The 14347-nt window shown below is 57.5% G+C and overlaps 3 protein-coding genes and 1 non-coding gene across 5 annotated transcripts, besides 20 other annotated features; 2 read left to right on the top strand and 2 right to left on the bottom strand.

Annotated features, from left to right (window-relative positions):
- Positions 1-5081: part of a mobile genetic element that runs on past the window's edge.
- EKO05_0010993 (uncharacterized protein) lies at positions 96-4244 on the bottom strand (the record flags this gene model as incomplete). Its single annotated transcript, XM_038947376.1, has 1 exon — positions 96-4244. The coding sequence occupies one exon, from the start codon at positions 4242-4244 to the stop codon at positions 96-98; it is 4149 nt and encodes a 1382-aa protein (XP_038793252.1).
- Positions 102-4261: a mobile genetic element.
- Positions 102-4276: a mobile genetic element.
- Positions 171-4279: a mobile genetic element.
- Positions 174-334: a mobile genetic element.
- Positions 174-3169: a mobile genetic element.
- Positions 282-2902: a mobile genetic element.
- Positions 4372-4394: a tandem repeat.
- A 23-nt stretch (positions 5082-5104) lies between the features above and the next one.
- Positions 5105-5159: a tandem repeat.
- Positions 5160-5629: 470 nt separating this feature from the next.
- On the bottom strand, positions 5630-8807 carry EKO05_0010992 (uncharacterized protein; the record flags this gene model as incomplete). 2 transcript variants are annotated; one of them, XM_059637887.1, is made up of 4 exons in its annotated part: positions 5630-6156; positions 6209-7259; positions 7314-8152; positions 8201-8807. In XM_059637887.1, 4 exons carry the CDS (start codon positions 8805-8807, stop codon positions 5630-5632), a joined length of 3024 nt encoding a protein of 1007 aa, XP_059493870.1. The 2 variants fall into 2 exon arrangements, with proteins under 2 accessions (XP_059493870.1, XP_059493869.1); XM_059637886.1 differs by having other exon boundaries at positions 5630-8152.
- Positions 7543-7593: a tandem repeat.
- Positions 7548-7661: a tandem repeat.
- Positions 7594-7655: a mobile genetic element.
- A 165-nt stretch (positions 8808-8972) lies between the features above and the next one.
- Positions 8973-8998: a tandem repeat.
- Positions 8999-9095: 97 nt separating this feature from the next.
- Positions 9096-9150: a tandem repeat.
- Positions 9151-9620: 470 nt separating this feature from the next.
- Positions 9621-9663: a tandem repeat.
- A 171-nt stretch (positions 9664-9834) lies between these two features.
- Positions 9835-9886: a tandem repeat.
- A 2967-nt stretch (positions 9887-12853) lies between these two features.
- On the top strand, positions 12854-13237 carry EKO05_0010991 (uncharacterized protein; the record flags this gene model as incomplete). Its single annotated transcript, XM_038947375.2, has 1 exon — positions 12854-13237. One exon carries the CDS (start codon positions 12854-12856, stop codon positions 13235-13237), a length of 384 nt encoding a protein of 127 aa, XP_038793250.2.
- Positions 13207-13270: a tandem repeat.
- A 115-nt stretch (positions 13271-13385) lies between these two features.
- Positions 13386-13422: a tandem repeat.
- A 37-nt stretch (positions 13423-13459) lies between these two features.
- Positions 13460-13529: a tandem repeat.
- Positions 13530-13651: 122 nt separating this feature from the next.
- On the top strand, positions 13652-13734 carry EKO05_21t2. Its single transcript has one exon. It is a non-coding gene; the product is annotated as a tRNA-Val (tRNA).
- Positions 13735-13958: 224 nt separating this feature from the next.
- Positions 13959-14027: a tandem repeat.
- Positions 14028-14347: the final 320 nt, after the last annotated feature.

Here is a 14347-nt window from a genome sequence, read left to right as displayed (position 1 = left end):
CCGATATACTAGTAGGTTGTGGCAGTGACGTTGACGGGCTGATATACTGGTAGCGGCGACGTTGGCGGGCTGATATACTAGTAGGTTGTGGCTGGCTACAGGAGCACCTCTGGGTATACGATATTAGGGACCGTACGGGATGGCTCATCGCTAGTATCAGGTGCTGGCAGCAGGATTGACAGGCCTGCAAGTGTAGTTACACGGGACATAGCTACGTATAGCTGGCCATGTGTAAACACAGCGTGACGCAGATCAACGCCTACAACAGAGAGTGACTGGCCCTGTGACTTGTTTACAGTGATTGCAAAGGAGAGGCGAACTGGAAACTGGACCCGGCTGACGATAAACGGGAGCTCTCTACTGGTTGAAGTGAGCCTGATACGTGGCAGCAGGCGGAGCTGGCCTGCAAACTCGCCAGATAGGATGCGGGCCTGGATACAGCGGGAGGATATCTGTGTAACCGCTAAACGGGTACCGTTGCAGAGCCCCTGGCTTGGGTACAGGTTCCGTAGAAGCATTATTGGTACGCCTACCTTGAGCAGAAGGCGTGACGGGGGCAGTGACGGGGGCTCAAAGGACTGCAGCAGCTCTACGGGAGGCAGATCCTGTGTTGTATTGTCCTCAACCTCAGCAGAGTCCACTGCAACCAGCTCTACTAGCTCACCAGGGAAGGCAGCAAGCATTGCGGCGTTGATTACAGCCACTGCGTCGTTCCGTACGGCCAGTATAGCACGGCCGTTGAGGACCTGATAGTCCGCAGCAGCCTGCTGGAGGAGGTGCGGCGGATAGACGTGATCCAGGAAGCCCTGTAGGCTGTAGTAGACGGTCATCCAGTCTGGGATGGAGATCAGGCCATCCATCTCACGGGTAGCCAGTCCCCGGCACCAGGCTGCAAAACAGGTGTTGTCAGCCCCAGATAGCACCCGCATATTCTGACGCAGGTGCAGTACGGTCATGTGCGGCCATATGAGCGTAGACTGCTGCAGGCAGGCGTTGACGATGGCAGGCCGCTGGCCCCGGCGGACGACGGGTAGGATCTGGGCAAAATCGCCGCTGGCAATTACAGGGAGGCCGCCAAACAGGGCAGGGGAGCTACGGACGTCCTGCAGCATACGGTGGACTGCCTCGAAGCAGTAACGGTGCTGCATAGGCACCTCGTCCCAGATAACTAGAGTAGCGGCCTGCAGCAGCCGCCCAAGCTCCGAGCCTGGAGCAACAGGGCAGATGGAATCGTCGTGGATATCCAACGGGATCCGGAAACGGGAGTGGGCAGTGCGGCCGCCGGGCAGCAGGACAGCAGCTATACCCGACGACGCAACGCACAGGACCACCCGGCCTGTAGAGCGATAGTAGGCACATATACAGCGCCAGAGGAACGTCTTGCCTGTGCCTGCTGGGCCCTGTACGAAGAAGTGGGCAGTGCTGTGGTCAGCCTCAATAGCGGCAGTAACGGCATCAAATACGGCGCGCTGGTCCATATTCAGCCCTGTAACAGTGTCCCAGAAGGCAGTGTCCTGCCCGTCTGTATCGTAGGCCAGCTCAGCGGCAAGAAGCTGATTCTGCAGCCGTACTCCCCAGTTGAACTGGCACGCAGGGAGTGAGAAATCCGTAAGACGTTTGCCAGACTCTGCCAGCAGCCCTTCTATCAGATACAGGCCGTAGTCAAGGTACGCGTCTGGATCTGCGGATACTAGCAGGGCAGCAGCAGCCTCAGGTAAGTCGTCACACAAATCCGCCTGGAAGGCTGCCCAGATAGCAGCTGGATCTGTAACAGGCCCATTTAAGAGAGCAGCAACGAAGAAGTACCGTAACGCCTGGCCTGTGGCAAACGTAACGGCGTCCTGGAAGCAGGCTACCCAGTCTCCATCGTGTAGCAGTAACCCGCGGGCAGCTGCGGCGGCCTGGAAAGTAGGATACTCTGTGCCGCTAAAGGTACGCAGGTCCGCGTAGGACTGTGGACCCCGTACGGTAGTCAAGAGAAGCCGTAGATAGAACCGTTCACCCTGTAGCGGGCTGCAAAAGTACATGCGGCCAATCGCAGTGCCGCGCTGACGCACGTGCCAGGTCGGTGACGGGAGGTGCCAAACAAACTGGGATGGATAGTCCTGATATAGGACCTCACGGCCATACTCATGGTCAGCGTTGCGCTGGAAGAACGCCGTAAGCGTAGTTACAGATCGCTCCAGGCGGGCTGATAACTCTGCAGTGGTAGCGTTAGCAGGGAACGTAACTATCTGCTCATTCGGTAGGTGGACCGCTAGGGGCACTACAGTGGGCCGCTCCATGTGTACTGGGTACTCAAACAGCCGCCAAACAGCCTCAGATGGACTGATATATCGCCCGTTTAGATGCTGCTTAACCTCATCTGCTTCTGAGACGTTTAGTACTGCCCTGTCAGTGCCCTTGTAGATGTACTTGTGGACGTATTTGATAGCGTGGATAGTGCCGCAAACCTCTACATTGATATGGGCCCAGTACTTACGGAGCAGACCAGGGTTATACGGGACAACCCAGCTGTTATTAAGGTGTACAATACGGCCCTTACACCGTACAGCAAGCGTGCGGCCATCATCCCGGCGCTGATACTCAGGGTACCCGTCCTCATGGACTACTGTAGATGGGCAGTAACGCTTGGGAAAGTTCTTAGAGCACCGCGGCGGGGCGCTGTCGCGCTGAGGCACCATACACGGGGCCTGCAGATTGTGCTCCCCACATGGCCCGTGAAGCATGAAGGTCCGTACAACCTCTGTAAGCAGGCCGTCTGGGTCATCTACAGGGGAAGGGATCTCAGCCCGGATAGTGCTATCAATTGTTACAGGATCCGTGAACGCCTCGCGGTCGTGTGGGGTCAGGAACAGCAGCAGGTGTATATGGGGCAGGCCCCGTTTCTGGTACTCAATCGTGTACACGTGGCCCAGATGGGTGCCGAACAGGTTGCTCTTCACATCGGCTACTAGCTTCTGCACCTTCAGATGGAAGGCCCGGCAGATTAGATCAGGCCGATTCAGGCCTGTCTCCCCAGGGCGGAGCTCACGGGCAACCTCTGGCCAGTATGGGCTAGCTGTAAAAGTGATAAACAGGGTAGGGCGGCCATATCGACGGACGATAGCCATAGAGTCCTGATAGCACTGGCTGACAAATCGTGAGCTGCCTAGATAGGACGACGGCAGGACAACGCGGCGTCCAACAGGGCCTGCCTGGGCGTCGTTGTTGCCCATAACGGCATCAGCAACACCGCTATACAGGTCTGCCCGCAGCTGTGCCTGGTTTGCTCGGATCCAGGCCAGCCGGGCCTGGTCGCAGATAGCCCAGATATCCACAACGTACTGCTGAAACAGCCTGTAGAAGCGGAACGGATTTGTAGTCTGCCCAGGGCGGGGGTGTAGATAGTATCGATAGTAGGTTTGCTGGGTCAGCGACGTCTGCAGACGGGATCCGTCCTGGTTACGGAGCGTTAGCCCCGGCCGCCACCCAGAATCCCCGTGGGGAAACATTAGTGCGTAGTGTAGCGGCATGTAAGATGGGTGGGCGGCGCTGATAGTAAACAGGGCGCTGGAGTTACAGGCCGCTAGGACGATGGGACGGGACGTCTCTGCACCTGCTGCGTCAGGTATCACTAGGCCTAGCTCATCGCTAGTAGGTACGTTCTCCCTGCGGCGGTCCTGCCCAGTCTCTAGGGCTAGTGTAAGCCTGCTGGTTAGTATGACGCGGGCGTCTGCAGCGCTACTGTTGAGCCGATCCTGGGCCGTGCGGTATATAGATATATATGGGTTATTGATCTCATATAGCATTGCCGTTAGATCTTGGAGAATCTGGAGCTGTAAGTGGCTGTTCCGCTGGTGGCGGGCGTTGGCAGCGTACTGTGGGTCGTAAAAGTATAGCTGAGCGTACTGCGGCAGGCTTCCCTCGAGAACCTCTACAGGGCCGCTGCGGTGGTATAGGGCCCCGTGGATCTGAAACACCTGCACGCCAGGGCCCTGCGCCCCACGGCTGGTAGGTGTACAGTCTACCGAGGTAAACGCAAAGGCAGCGTTGTAGGCCCGTAGCTCCTTACGGAAGTGCCGCGCTGCTAGAGTATTCGTGTTGAGTAGCTGATACAGGTACGACGGCAGCGGTGTGAGGGCTGGCAGGTCGACCTCGCCGTCCAGGCAGCAGAGAGTAAATCGCGGGTCTGTTACAGAGGTAGTGCTCTTCCGCTCATCTATCCAGTGTAAGGCGCCGCAGGCTGAACAGGGCACCTGCATGCTGCCAATATCGTAGTATACACCATCAGGACGACGTCGCAGGAGCGGGGTGGTGTCCTGTTGGAGCCCTACAAGGACTGTCTCGGGCAGGTCGTCAAACGGGTTATCACTATACTGGGAGCTAGGGGCAGCAGCTGGAGCAGCAGCAGCCGGGTTATTAGGAGTATTACTGGCACTGCCCTCACGGCGTGAGGCCTGTTCAGGGGCGCTAGCACTGGGCGCTGGCTGGGAGGCAGTTAGGCGGTCCCTCTGGGGGCTTGATGGACGTGGAGGTGTAGAGAGACGGCGTCGCCGGCGGCCTGCACGGGACGTCTACTGACTGTAAGCGTAATCAGAGAGAGGGGGAGGTAGTAGTTACGGCACTGCAGTTGCTACATGGCTGGTAGACGCCCCCTATCCGGTTGCGGCGGAAGTTAGCAGATGGGAGATAGGTCCTACAGCTGCTGCAAAATACTTGGGATGATGGCTGGCTGACGGCTAGGGAAAAGACTGGAGGGGGGGGGGGCTAGAACACGCCGTGGACGGGCCATACGAACCTGTAGCGAGCCTGTACAGGACCTGTAAAGCTTTTTACAGGAGTTTACAGGAGCAGATTACCGGAACAATATAGGGCCGCTACGGGCGGTGTAGGACGTCAGTATAGCTGAGAGTTGACGCTAGAGGGTGCACGGCCAGAAAACGACAACTTTACACGTCTGCTGCGCCCGCTACAGGGCTGATTAATTTGTCTCAAGCAGATAGGCAGGTAGCGGCGAGTTTTATCAGCTATCTGGCACTTATTTCAGGGCTTACAGGGGCTTTGTTGGGGAGATCACTTTAACCTGTTTATATATAAGATGTGTGCGCCCAGCCATGCTATTGAAACAGTAAGGAAGAGAAAGGAAAAGAAAAGAAAGACAGAACAAAACCACAGAACCAAGACATTCACCAAGACGAACAGTCTAATCTGCGCTGGCGACCCGGAGGAAACGACAGCCGATGTTGAGGAATACGCTCACACCAGCGCTGACACCGCTGTGCTGTGGCGCTATTGCCCAATTTGTCTCGAAAGCCAAACAGTTGTTGCGCCCTGTAAATGCTCTACGCCGTGAGGTGATCTCTAATGCTTTTTTTGAGAAGGCAACGAGAGAGTCGTAAGTCGAGGGACTGTGACCGCCATAGCTCGAGTGCAAAATTCGAATGACTCCGGTAACTCCGATGTGTGATGCATGGTTTGCGCTGGCCTGCGCTGGGCGGAAATGATCGCTGATGATGATACTCTAGAAGTTTGTGATGATACACCAATGATGCCGTGTTCAAAGGTTGGAATGTAAGGTTTTCAAGTTCCCCGGGTTCTCGGGCAAAGAATGATAATGGGCTCGCGGCAAGCAGCGACCCACGCTGCGCTATTGCGGAAGGTGTTGAGGTGGGCTCTGGTTGGATTGAGCAGACTGGATAGGTGTGAAGAGGTTTTTCATGTTGAGAGTGAGGTCGTTGATGCCGTAGTCGTCCGTGACTGTAGTGATGGATCCGAAGTCGAGGCCTTTCTGGTTGGAATCGGTTGCGATGTGCGTCCTGATCTGCTTGAGAAGATTGAAGACATGTCTGCAACGCAGGTCTGCAGGCGCGGCCCATTCTTCTCTCCTCGAGCTCCTCAGGAAGAGACGAGCCAGGAAGTAGAAATGAACGCCGTCTCTGCAGAAGCCAAGGCGGGGGCGTGCGTGGGGGTACTGTATCGCCAAATCGACGTCCCAACAGGTCTTCCACAACTCGAGAGCTTGAACGGTGGACCGGAGTAGTTGTTGGACTTGCTCGCTGACACCATTTGGCGGGGTAGCTGGCCCGTCAGGAGTGCTAGTGCCGCTTGTAGACATGCGTCTGAGAAGTTGACGTTGAATGTTGAATATCTGGACGTGAATCGCATGGACGAGGACTGTGGAAGCGTTAGTCTAGCACCAGCTGGAGGATTGAGCCAAGACACTTACGAAACTTGCCGAACGCGTTGGTGCTCCGTTCGGGTAATTGAGCATGCGTGCCTCTGTAAAGAACCTGCAGAGCTTCTGACATGCCGAGCTGCTTTGCGCGCCTGCTCCCTGATGCATTTGCAACCTGTGCCGCTTCTCCTCGCAACCCGAGTGCCCTTGCGCATTCCTCCTCCGTCTTAGCCTCCCAAGCTGCGTCGTCTGCCGGCAGTGAAACCTTGATTTCGTTGACGTCAAACTGCGGTTGTGAATTGAAGAAGATGGTGCTGGCTGCATCGATGAGGAAAATGTACGCCGAGGCCCTAGACCGTTTCTCGTTCTCCACCCACAAACTCCAATTCCAAGTGTTGACTTCATCGCCAGTGAAAGGGCCGGGTTGATGCAGAGAGCTGAATCCAGGATTGCTGCGCGGAAGAGGCTGCAAAAGTCCGGCGCGGCGGGTAATGTTGGCCAATATGAAAAACTCTTCACGCCCTTGCTGCCGTTGCTTTTGACTGCCATGCCATAGGAAGAGACTGTGAAGTAAACCAAGAGCTTCAAACTCTTCTATGTCTGTCGGGCAGTGCCTGTTGGGGTCCAAGACCTGGTGCTGGTTTTGGACCAACTTGTAAATTTGACTTGAACGCAACACAGCACCGCGAACGAGTCCCATTAACCAGCGCACCGACTTCGGGTTCATCCTCTCAGAGTAGACAGCACCGACGCAGCATATGGCGAGAACAAGGCCTTCGTTTGCAGCAATCGGATCGAAGGTAGGGGTGTGAATAAGCGGCCAGTGGACGTGGAAGTGCTTGTATTCCCGGAGCAGATGATTGATGTTGTCGGGGGTAAGAATGCCTTTCAGTGCCTCGAAGGAATAAGCCTCGCTGGATCCGGGAACAATCAGTGACGCGTTGGGAAAGCAGAAGTTGAGTAGAGCCTCGGCCTTTTGTTGCAGGGGATCAGAGGAAACGAGGGGCCAGTTTTCAATGAATGGGGACGAGTCGACGAAACCGGGATTCGAGTATAAGCCTGTGAACATGGTATCATATTTTGGTGTATCATCTGTGTTGTTCTAAAAGGTACCGGTCAGAACGCCAGTCGCTTTATGTTGGTTTGGGCCACCTGCCATACTGGATCCATTCGTGAAGTGTGTTTCTCCGTTGAAAGCGCCGCCGTTCCGCCACATGGAGCTGTCTTGGCCGTTGGGAAGGCCGTCGACGTTGGGCATGGAGGTGACACCGTAGGGAGTTGAGTCGCCGCCCTCGGACTTGACAGGCATGTTGTTCTGCGCCAAGTCGTTGTTGACAGCGGCGTGGTTGTAATTAAAGTGATTGGTCGAGTCCGCAGTGACCGCATTGTTCTGCTGCTGCTGCTGCTGCTGCTGTTGTTGTTGTTGTTGTTGTTGTTGTTGTTGTTGTTGTTGCTGCTGCTGCTGCTGCTGCTGCTGCTGCTGCTGATGTTGCTGCTGTGCTGCGAACGAGTTGGCGTCGTGCGACACAGGGTTGGACATTGGATTGGGACGATAGTCGTTGAAGTTCAATCGCGCCTGGCCATACGTGTCCAGTGCGGACATGCTCCTCCTGTTCTCCTCGACCCCGCTGCCAGGGCGGTTGATCAAGCTGTTGGAGCGCGACGTCCTGGCGGACATGGAGTGTTGATCAGCAATCGAGGGCAGATCGCCGCCGTAGCCATTGGCACCCACGGCAGGCATCTGCGGCATGCCCATGGAGTAGCCTGCATCAGCGTAGGGCATGGAAGTGCCCTGGATGTGGTTGAGGTACGATGTGGCCTCGGTGCCGTTGGGCGCACGGTTCTTCTGCAGGTGCTGCTGCGCATGCTGCAGATGGTTGGCACCGGTAGGGTTACCGCGGCGAATGGAGCACTTCTGGAAGTGGCGCTTCAGGATGTCACTTCGGCTGAAGGTGTCCTTGCACAAGTGGCATTGGTAGGGTCGCTCGCCGGTGTCTGGGCCAGGTTAGCGTGTGCGCAAGCAGTAGACGACAGGGTACTCACGTCGCAAAAGATGGCGCTTCAGGTGCTTCAGGTGCAGGTACGTTTTGTTACAGTGCGGGCACTCATACTTGCCGTCGGCGTTCTTTGTCGCGGTGGTGGGCGCCTTTCCTGCGGCGGGAGCTGGCCGGCCAGGGTGTGTGGGCAAGACTCCGCGGCGGCCCTGCTGGCCGACGACATGCACCGGCTCAGGCTCCTGGTTCGCCAGGACGGGAGGGTGAGGGTACAGCGAGGGGTGGTTCATGCCCAGGCCAGGTGTTGGGCCGCCCATCTGGTGTGTGTTGTGGGCAGCGGCGGTGGGCAGCAGCGGGGCCTGCGAGTAGGCCGAGGACATGGCGCCCATGTACGAGGGCGAGGGCTGGATGGGCCTCAGCGGCGGGTGCTGCAGCGGGGGCATGGTGCTGCTGCCGTTGGAGGCAGAGGTGACGGGCGTGTGCGGCGGCTGGGGCGTCTGGGGGTTGCTGTGGTGGCCGCCATACAGCGAGGGGAACGAGGCAGCGCTGTGGAGGGGCGGCAGCGTGGGCAGCGACTGCTGGGCGCCGTAGGGCTGCTGGCCCAAGCCTTGGTACTGGGGGAGGCCTGGCTGACGGAAGCGGTCGGGGGCGTCCATGGCTGCGAGGTCCAGGGCGCTACGAGACGGGTACGAGGGGTGTTGATGGGGGAGAGAGGCGACCAATTGGTGTTGTCTGTGACGATCTCATTCGACGAACCCTAGGTTCGAGCGACGCGTGTCGGGAGCGACAGGTGCAACGGGTGGTAATGCGCCGAGTGGGCAGTAGGGTAGGGCAGGGTGGGTGAGGGGGATGGGCAGCGGAGGTCCACGACAGAAGAAGCTTTGTGGAGCCCGTGTGGGGGACTGAGATGGATGGAGACTGATACGCGACGGCAGCTACTCCGTGATGGGGGACTGGGGACAGGCGACTGGTGACGGGCGACTGGTGGCGGGCGACGGGTGTGAGTGGCAGTGTCCACAGTGGCCTAGGAGGAGATTGGGGAGGAGCAGTGGTGGCCGGGGCGGGCGGTCAGGTGGTGAAGGGGAGAGTGTGCTGCGAGCTATGATGAGGGCTCTGCGGGCTCTGCTCGGGCGGTTCTCTAGCGAGCCAGGGACTGCGGCGCGCGTGTGTGTGCGGCGGGCGGGCGATGGAGCGAGGGCCCACTTTCAGCCTCCAAGATGGATAAAGCGTTGGTGCGTTGGTGCAGGTGGAGAGCAGGAGGCACGAGCAGTTAGCAGTTAGACAGCTGAGACCCACGAAAAGCTGTTGGCGATGGGGTAGAGACTGGAGGAGGGGGGTAGGCAGTGAAACCGCACCGGCAAAGTTTTTTGCGCGAGTGAAGAGACAGCGATGCCGATGTCCCGCGCACAATTCCTGCTTCTGTCTCAGGTCGGCCAAGTCGGTGGCCGGGTCTTGCCGGGGAGGAGGTTGTGCGTAGTGCGTAGTGCGTAGTGGGTTGTGCGTAGTGCGTAGCGTGTGAGCACTGAGCAAGCAGGACAAGTGCAAGTGGGAAGGCCAGGCGAGAGAGAGACCCACTAGACGTTTCCCAGGGCAGATGAGCGGCAAACGCGTGCGGCGCCGTGGGCTTACGGCACAATGGCAGGGTGCTGGTGCTGGTGGAGAAAGAAAAGAAAAGCCAGCGTCCCAAGGACCAGAGACCAAGGACCAGAGACCAAGGACCAGAGACCAAGGACCAGCTACCAGCGACCGGCACTACGACATGCACGTGATGCAGCCGACGACGACATTTCATGTGCCGTGTACGTGCTAGTAGGTGACAATGTGTGCTGCTCTCGCGATGCCGTCCGTCCTGTCTTCACAAAGTGCGCGCGTCCCCTGCAACACCCCGTTACGAGGCTGCGATAGGCCCTTTGGCATCTGCTAGCCATGCGGCGCGCCCAATTGTGTTTCTGTATGTAATCTATACTACCCTATGCTACGCGCCCTTTGCGCGCCTGAGTCGTGCCGGGCTCGCTCACGACCGTCTGGGGTTGTGCTACGAATCGACAGCTCGAGAGAGCGGTTTCATCCCGCTACAGAGGCACGGCAGCAAATCGATAAGAGCCTCAAATGGCGTTAGGCGCTGCGTCATCCGGTAGCTGCATCCACATAGTCTCTACCCTTTCCGTACCAAGCAGCGCAGCGCAGCGCAGCGCCTGCTCTTTGTTCGTCCGTCGCGCTGCCTGGACAGCACTTCCTTTGTGCATCATGTGCGTGAGGGGACTGCTCAGGGCAGCGCTCAGAGTTTGGCCGCGCAGCAAGCAACTCTGCCGAACGAGAACGAGGTGCTGCGGCTGTGGCTGGCCTCGGCTGCCAAGGCTCTCCCCGCGGCCGCAGCCCATGAAACTGAACACGTCCCATGCAAGCAATGGTGGTTTGTTTCCCGAACGGCAGGAATCTTGGGCGATCTGAATACTGTGTAGGTGAGCGACGCGTGGACCGCTGCTCAACTGGCGGTACCTATTCGCCATGGGCCATGCCACCATGGTGCCGTTGCCGAGCTTCTCTCCTCCATTCCTCCATGGAGGGTGAAAAGTCTGGGAAGGAATGACGTGGATGTTAGCTTCTGGCGCCGGACGACAGGGCACCCTGGCAGCCAACGGCGTGGACTCGGGCTTCGCTCGCGGAACCAGACAGCAGCGGTGCTCGTTTCTCGAATCTGCATGGAAGGCTTCGTGCAGCGGTGCAGCGGTGCAGCGGCGCAGCGCAGCACACCTTGGCCGCGAAACGGTTCGCGCTGCACCGCTGCCGTCATGACTTGCTTTGCGAGCAGAAACGGGTGGCCTGCTTGTGCGCTGCTGCTGGCCACCTGTGCCTGCGAGACGCTGTTGAACGAGCCCCTCTGTCCAGTGCCACGGTCAGCTTATGCATGCCCGTGTGCGATACGGCTAGCGTATCGCCTTCACGATACCAAGACTGACGATGCTCATCTCAAAGCGGCATCCCGACCGCGGACACGGGCTTTTGCTGACAGAGTGTGACACATCCGATGCGCGCAGGACGTGATGTAGCATTCCCCCATGGCTGTGGTTTTGCGTTGCAGGCTTGCCTAGCTTGGCAGTCTGTTGCGACTCAACACACCGTGTACATGGTCAAGCCGAGGCCTTCTGCTCAGACAGGAACAGCTGGCCGGCTAGGCTCGAAAGAAATTTCTCGCCGTGTGCCCTTGCCCCTCGGCCAAGACCACGATTCATTGGGCTTTGCGTGCTGTACGGGCTCGAGTGTGTGAGCGGGGGCGTGAGCGCCCGCGCCGGTACATGGCTCGGCTTCGCGCCAGCGTGCCCCCACGTGTTTCGCGCTTCTCATCCCACTCCCTGCAGGGCATGTCGATGGAATTGCCTAAACGGTACAGCCAGTGCAGCGTCTCTGGGAAGCCGCGCTGTTCTCGCACCCTTGGCCGCCGCCATGCCCTGCCACCTTCTTGTCCATGGCCCCAGCCTGCACGAGCACCCTGATGTGCTGGCGCCTTCGCAGCGCAAAAGCTGGCGCACCAGAAGCGACAGCAAAAGGACAGACAGGACAGCATCTTCAACGAAGTCCAAATAAGCTCAGTCCCACCTCACGGTTACATACCCGCATGTGGGAGTGGATGATTTCGGATGTGGGCAAAGAGTGGGCTCTCACCTCCCAGCTCGACTCGGAAGGAGCGGCGAGCCGTGGAGCGAGAATGTCGTGCAGGTGACTGGCCAAACACCGCGCTCCACGCACGGCACCTTGTCTGCTTGAGACCCTGGTCGCAACGCAATGTCGGTGAAGCAAGTCAGTAGCCGGTCAGAGCAGCCTGGTCGGGCGCCTCGCGCACGCGGCACCGGAAGACTGCTTCCACGAAATTTCAGGTGGCTGCGCCAAGGCTGTAGCTGGCCGAGTGCAAGCGGTCTGCGAATGTCCGATCCGAATCTGTTTCATAATCTACTCGCGGTGCGGTGCTTTGTGAATGAGCTTTTTATGGCATCTCGCGGTTGGCCACGTCGCAGCAAGAGGGAAGCTGTAACGCGTGACAGTGCGTGCCAGCAGTGCCAGCCAATCTCTGCGTTGCAGAATGAGCCAGACGCAAGCATGCGCTTCGCTGGAATGAGAAGCCCTGGAGTCCCCTCAGGAATCATCATCTGCAGTCGTCAGATAGAAGCAATAAAGCACGAGCCGTAGTCGCTGCAATGCTGAGAAGCCCTACACCACGAGGTTTGATTTTGGAGCTGGACCCGGCGATTGCTACACCGCGAGGTTTGACTTGGGAGCTGGAGTCGCCAATCGCCGCGTCCAGCATTTCCATACAAAACTTCACGTCGAGTCTTCATAGTTGGTACACCCCAAGAAATGCACGGTAGATCACCAACACTCAAGACACTGCACTGCAACACTGACCGCGCCGTCGTTCATCACCAAAAGCATCAAACCACCGTGACGCCCTCGCAGCCCAAGCACGGACGCCACGGAGCTTTCTAGAACAGCACTCGAATCTTCCCCTAGCCAACACCAAGCTACATATCGCAGCGCAGCACTCCCAGCTGCAAAACAAAAAATCAAAAATCAAATGAGCCCATCCAAACACCTCGCTTCCCTCGCACGTCTGCAAACCCACTTGAGAACCCGCAGCATCCCAACAGCCTACACGCATCGAGCACCCTCACGCACAGCGACCTCCTCGTCAGCACCCTCACGCACAATGTCCTCCTCATCGGCACCCACAGCCGCAGCAACCGCGACATCTCCAACGGCACCCTCCGAACCCGCACCCAGCGCCACGCCGCAACGCGACACCCCTCCGCAGGAAAAAACGCCCCTCCCCCTCCCCTCGCCCAGCGCAGACACCACCGCCACACAGCTCGCCGTGGACGGCGCAGGCGTGAAGCTGGACCACCTGGGACCGCTGGTCGTCAACAAAGACGGCTCGCTGTCGCGCATCGCTAACTGGGAGACGATGGCGGATGTGGAGCGCGCGAATACGCTGAGGATCTTGGGGAAGCGGAATCAGCTGAGACTCGGGGGGGTTGAAAGGGGAAGAAGGGGAGGGGGGAGGGGAAGTAATGGGACCGTAATGGGACAGTAATGGGAAGTAATGGGAAGTAATGGAAAGTAATGGAAAAATAATGAAAAAATAATGAAAAAGTAACAGGATAAAAAGGGGAGAAAGACGAGTAGGCGGTAAAGGGGAACCAGCAGAAGATAAGCAACAGGCACAAGGGAGGGGGAATGATGAGAAGAGAGAGAGAGAGAGAGAGAGAGAGAGAGAGAAAAAGAAAAGGTCATGAATCGAGAGTCGACAAGAGAGAACAAATCGACTCCCAACAATGAACAATTAAACAATAAAACAATAAACAATCACGCTAAAATCAACAAACGTACCAACCCAATCCATACACCCAACATGTCAGCCCGTTCACCACAGCACCTACCATACGATTTTTGTTATTTTCACCAACAATATATCCCACCACATTCCTCCCACCATCAAAAAATTCAAGGTTCGATGGTGTAGTTGGTTATCACGTCAGTCTAACAACGTTAGCGCACTGAAGGTCTCCAGTTCAAGTCTGGGTCGAATCAATTTATTTTGTTCTACTTTTTTCTTTCTTCTCTCTGCTCGCATCGACCTTGTGCTTTCCAGGAAGGAAGAAGAGAGAGGGGAGAGGTAGGTGGTGTTGATTGTGTTGAGTCTGTTTATGGGAATTGAGGGGTTGGACGGTGCTTCGATGGTGCTTCGATGGTGCTTCGATGGTGCTTCGATGGTGCTTCGATGGTGCTTCGATGGTGCTTCGATGGTGCTTCGACTGTACTACGATGTACTACGCTGTACTACGCTGTACTACGCTGTACTACGCTGTACTACGCTGTGCTACACTATGCTACACTATGCTCAATCCCCTTGTTCTTCGCCACGGCCAGACTGCTCCCACTGTGCCCACCACGCGAACCCCAAGGGACCGGCCTTTTGTCTTGGCCGTGTGCAGAGCATTGTATGATGGTGGCCTGACGGTCAGGAACGGCAGCGTCATGTGGTTGTGGGCTGTGCGCGAGACACTTGCTCCTGACGTGAACGGAGGAGGTTGCGTGGGACGGGTACTGCGGAGAGGAGGTGATGGGTACTGTTTTGCTTGTGCAAACAGGCTGAATGAATGGAGTGACGACGGCGATGCATGACTGCGCACGCTTCGTCTAC

The sequence above is a fragment of the Ascochyta rabiei genome, chromosome 21 (assembly GCF_004011695.2).
Source record: "Ascochyta rabiei chromosome 21, complete sequence".
In the NCBI taxonomy this organism is placed as follows: domain Eukaryota; kingdom Fungi; phylum Ascomycota; class Dothideomycetes; order Pleosporales; family Didymellaceae; genus Ascochyta; species Ascochyta rabiei.
Note: the sequence above shows the minus strand (reverse complement) of the source record. Positions and strands in the feature narration are given on the sequence as shown.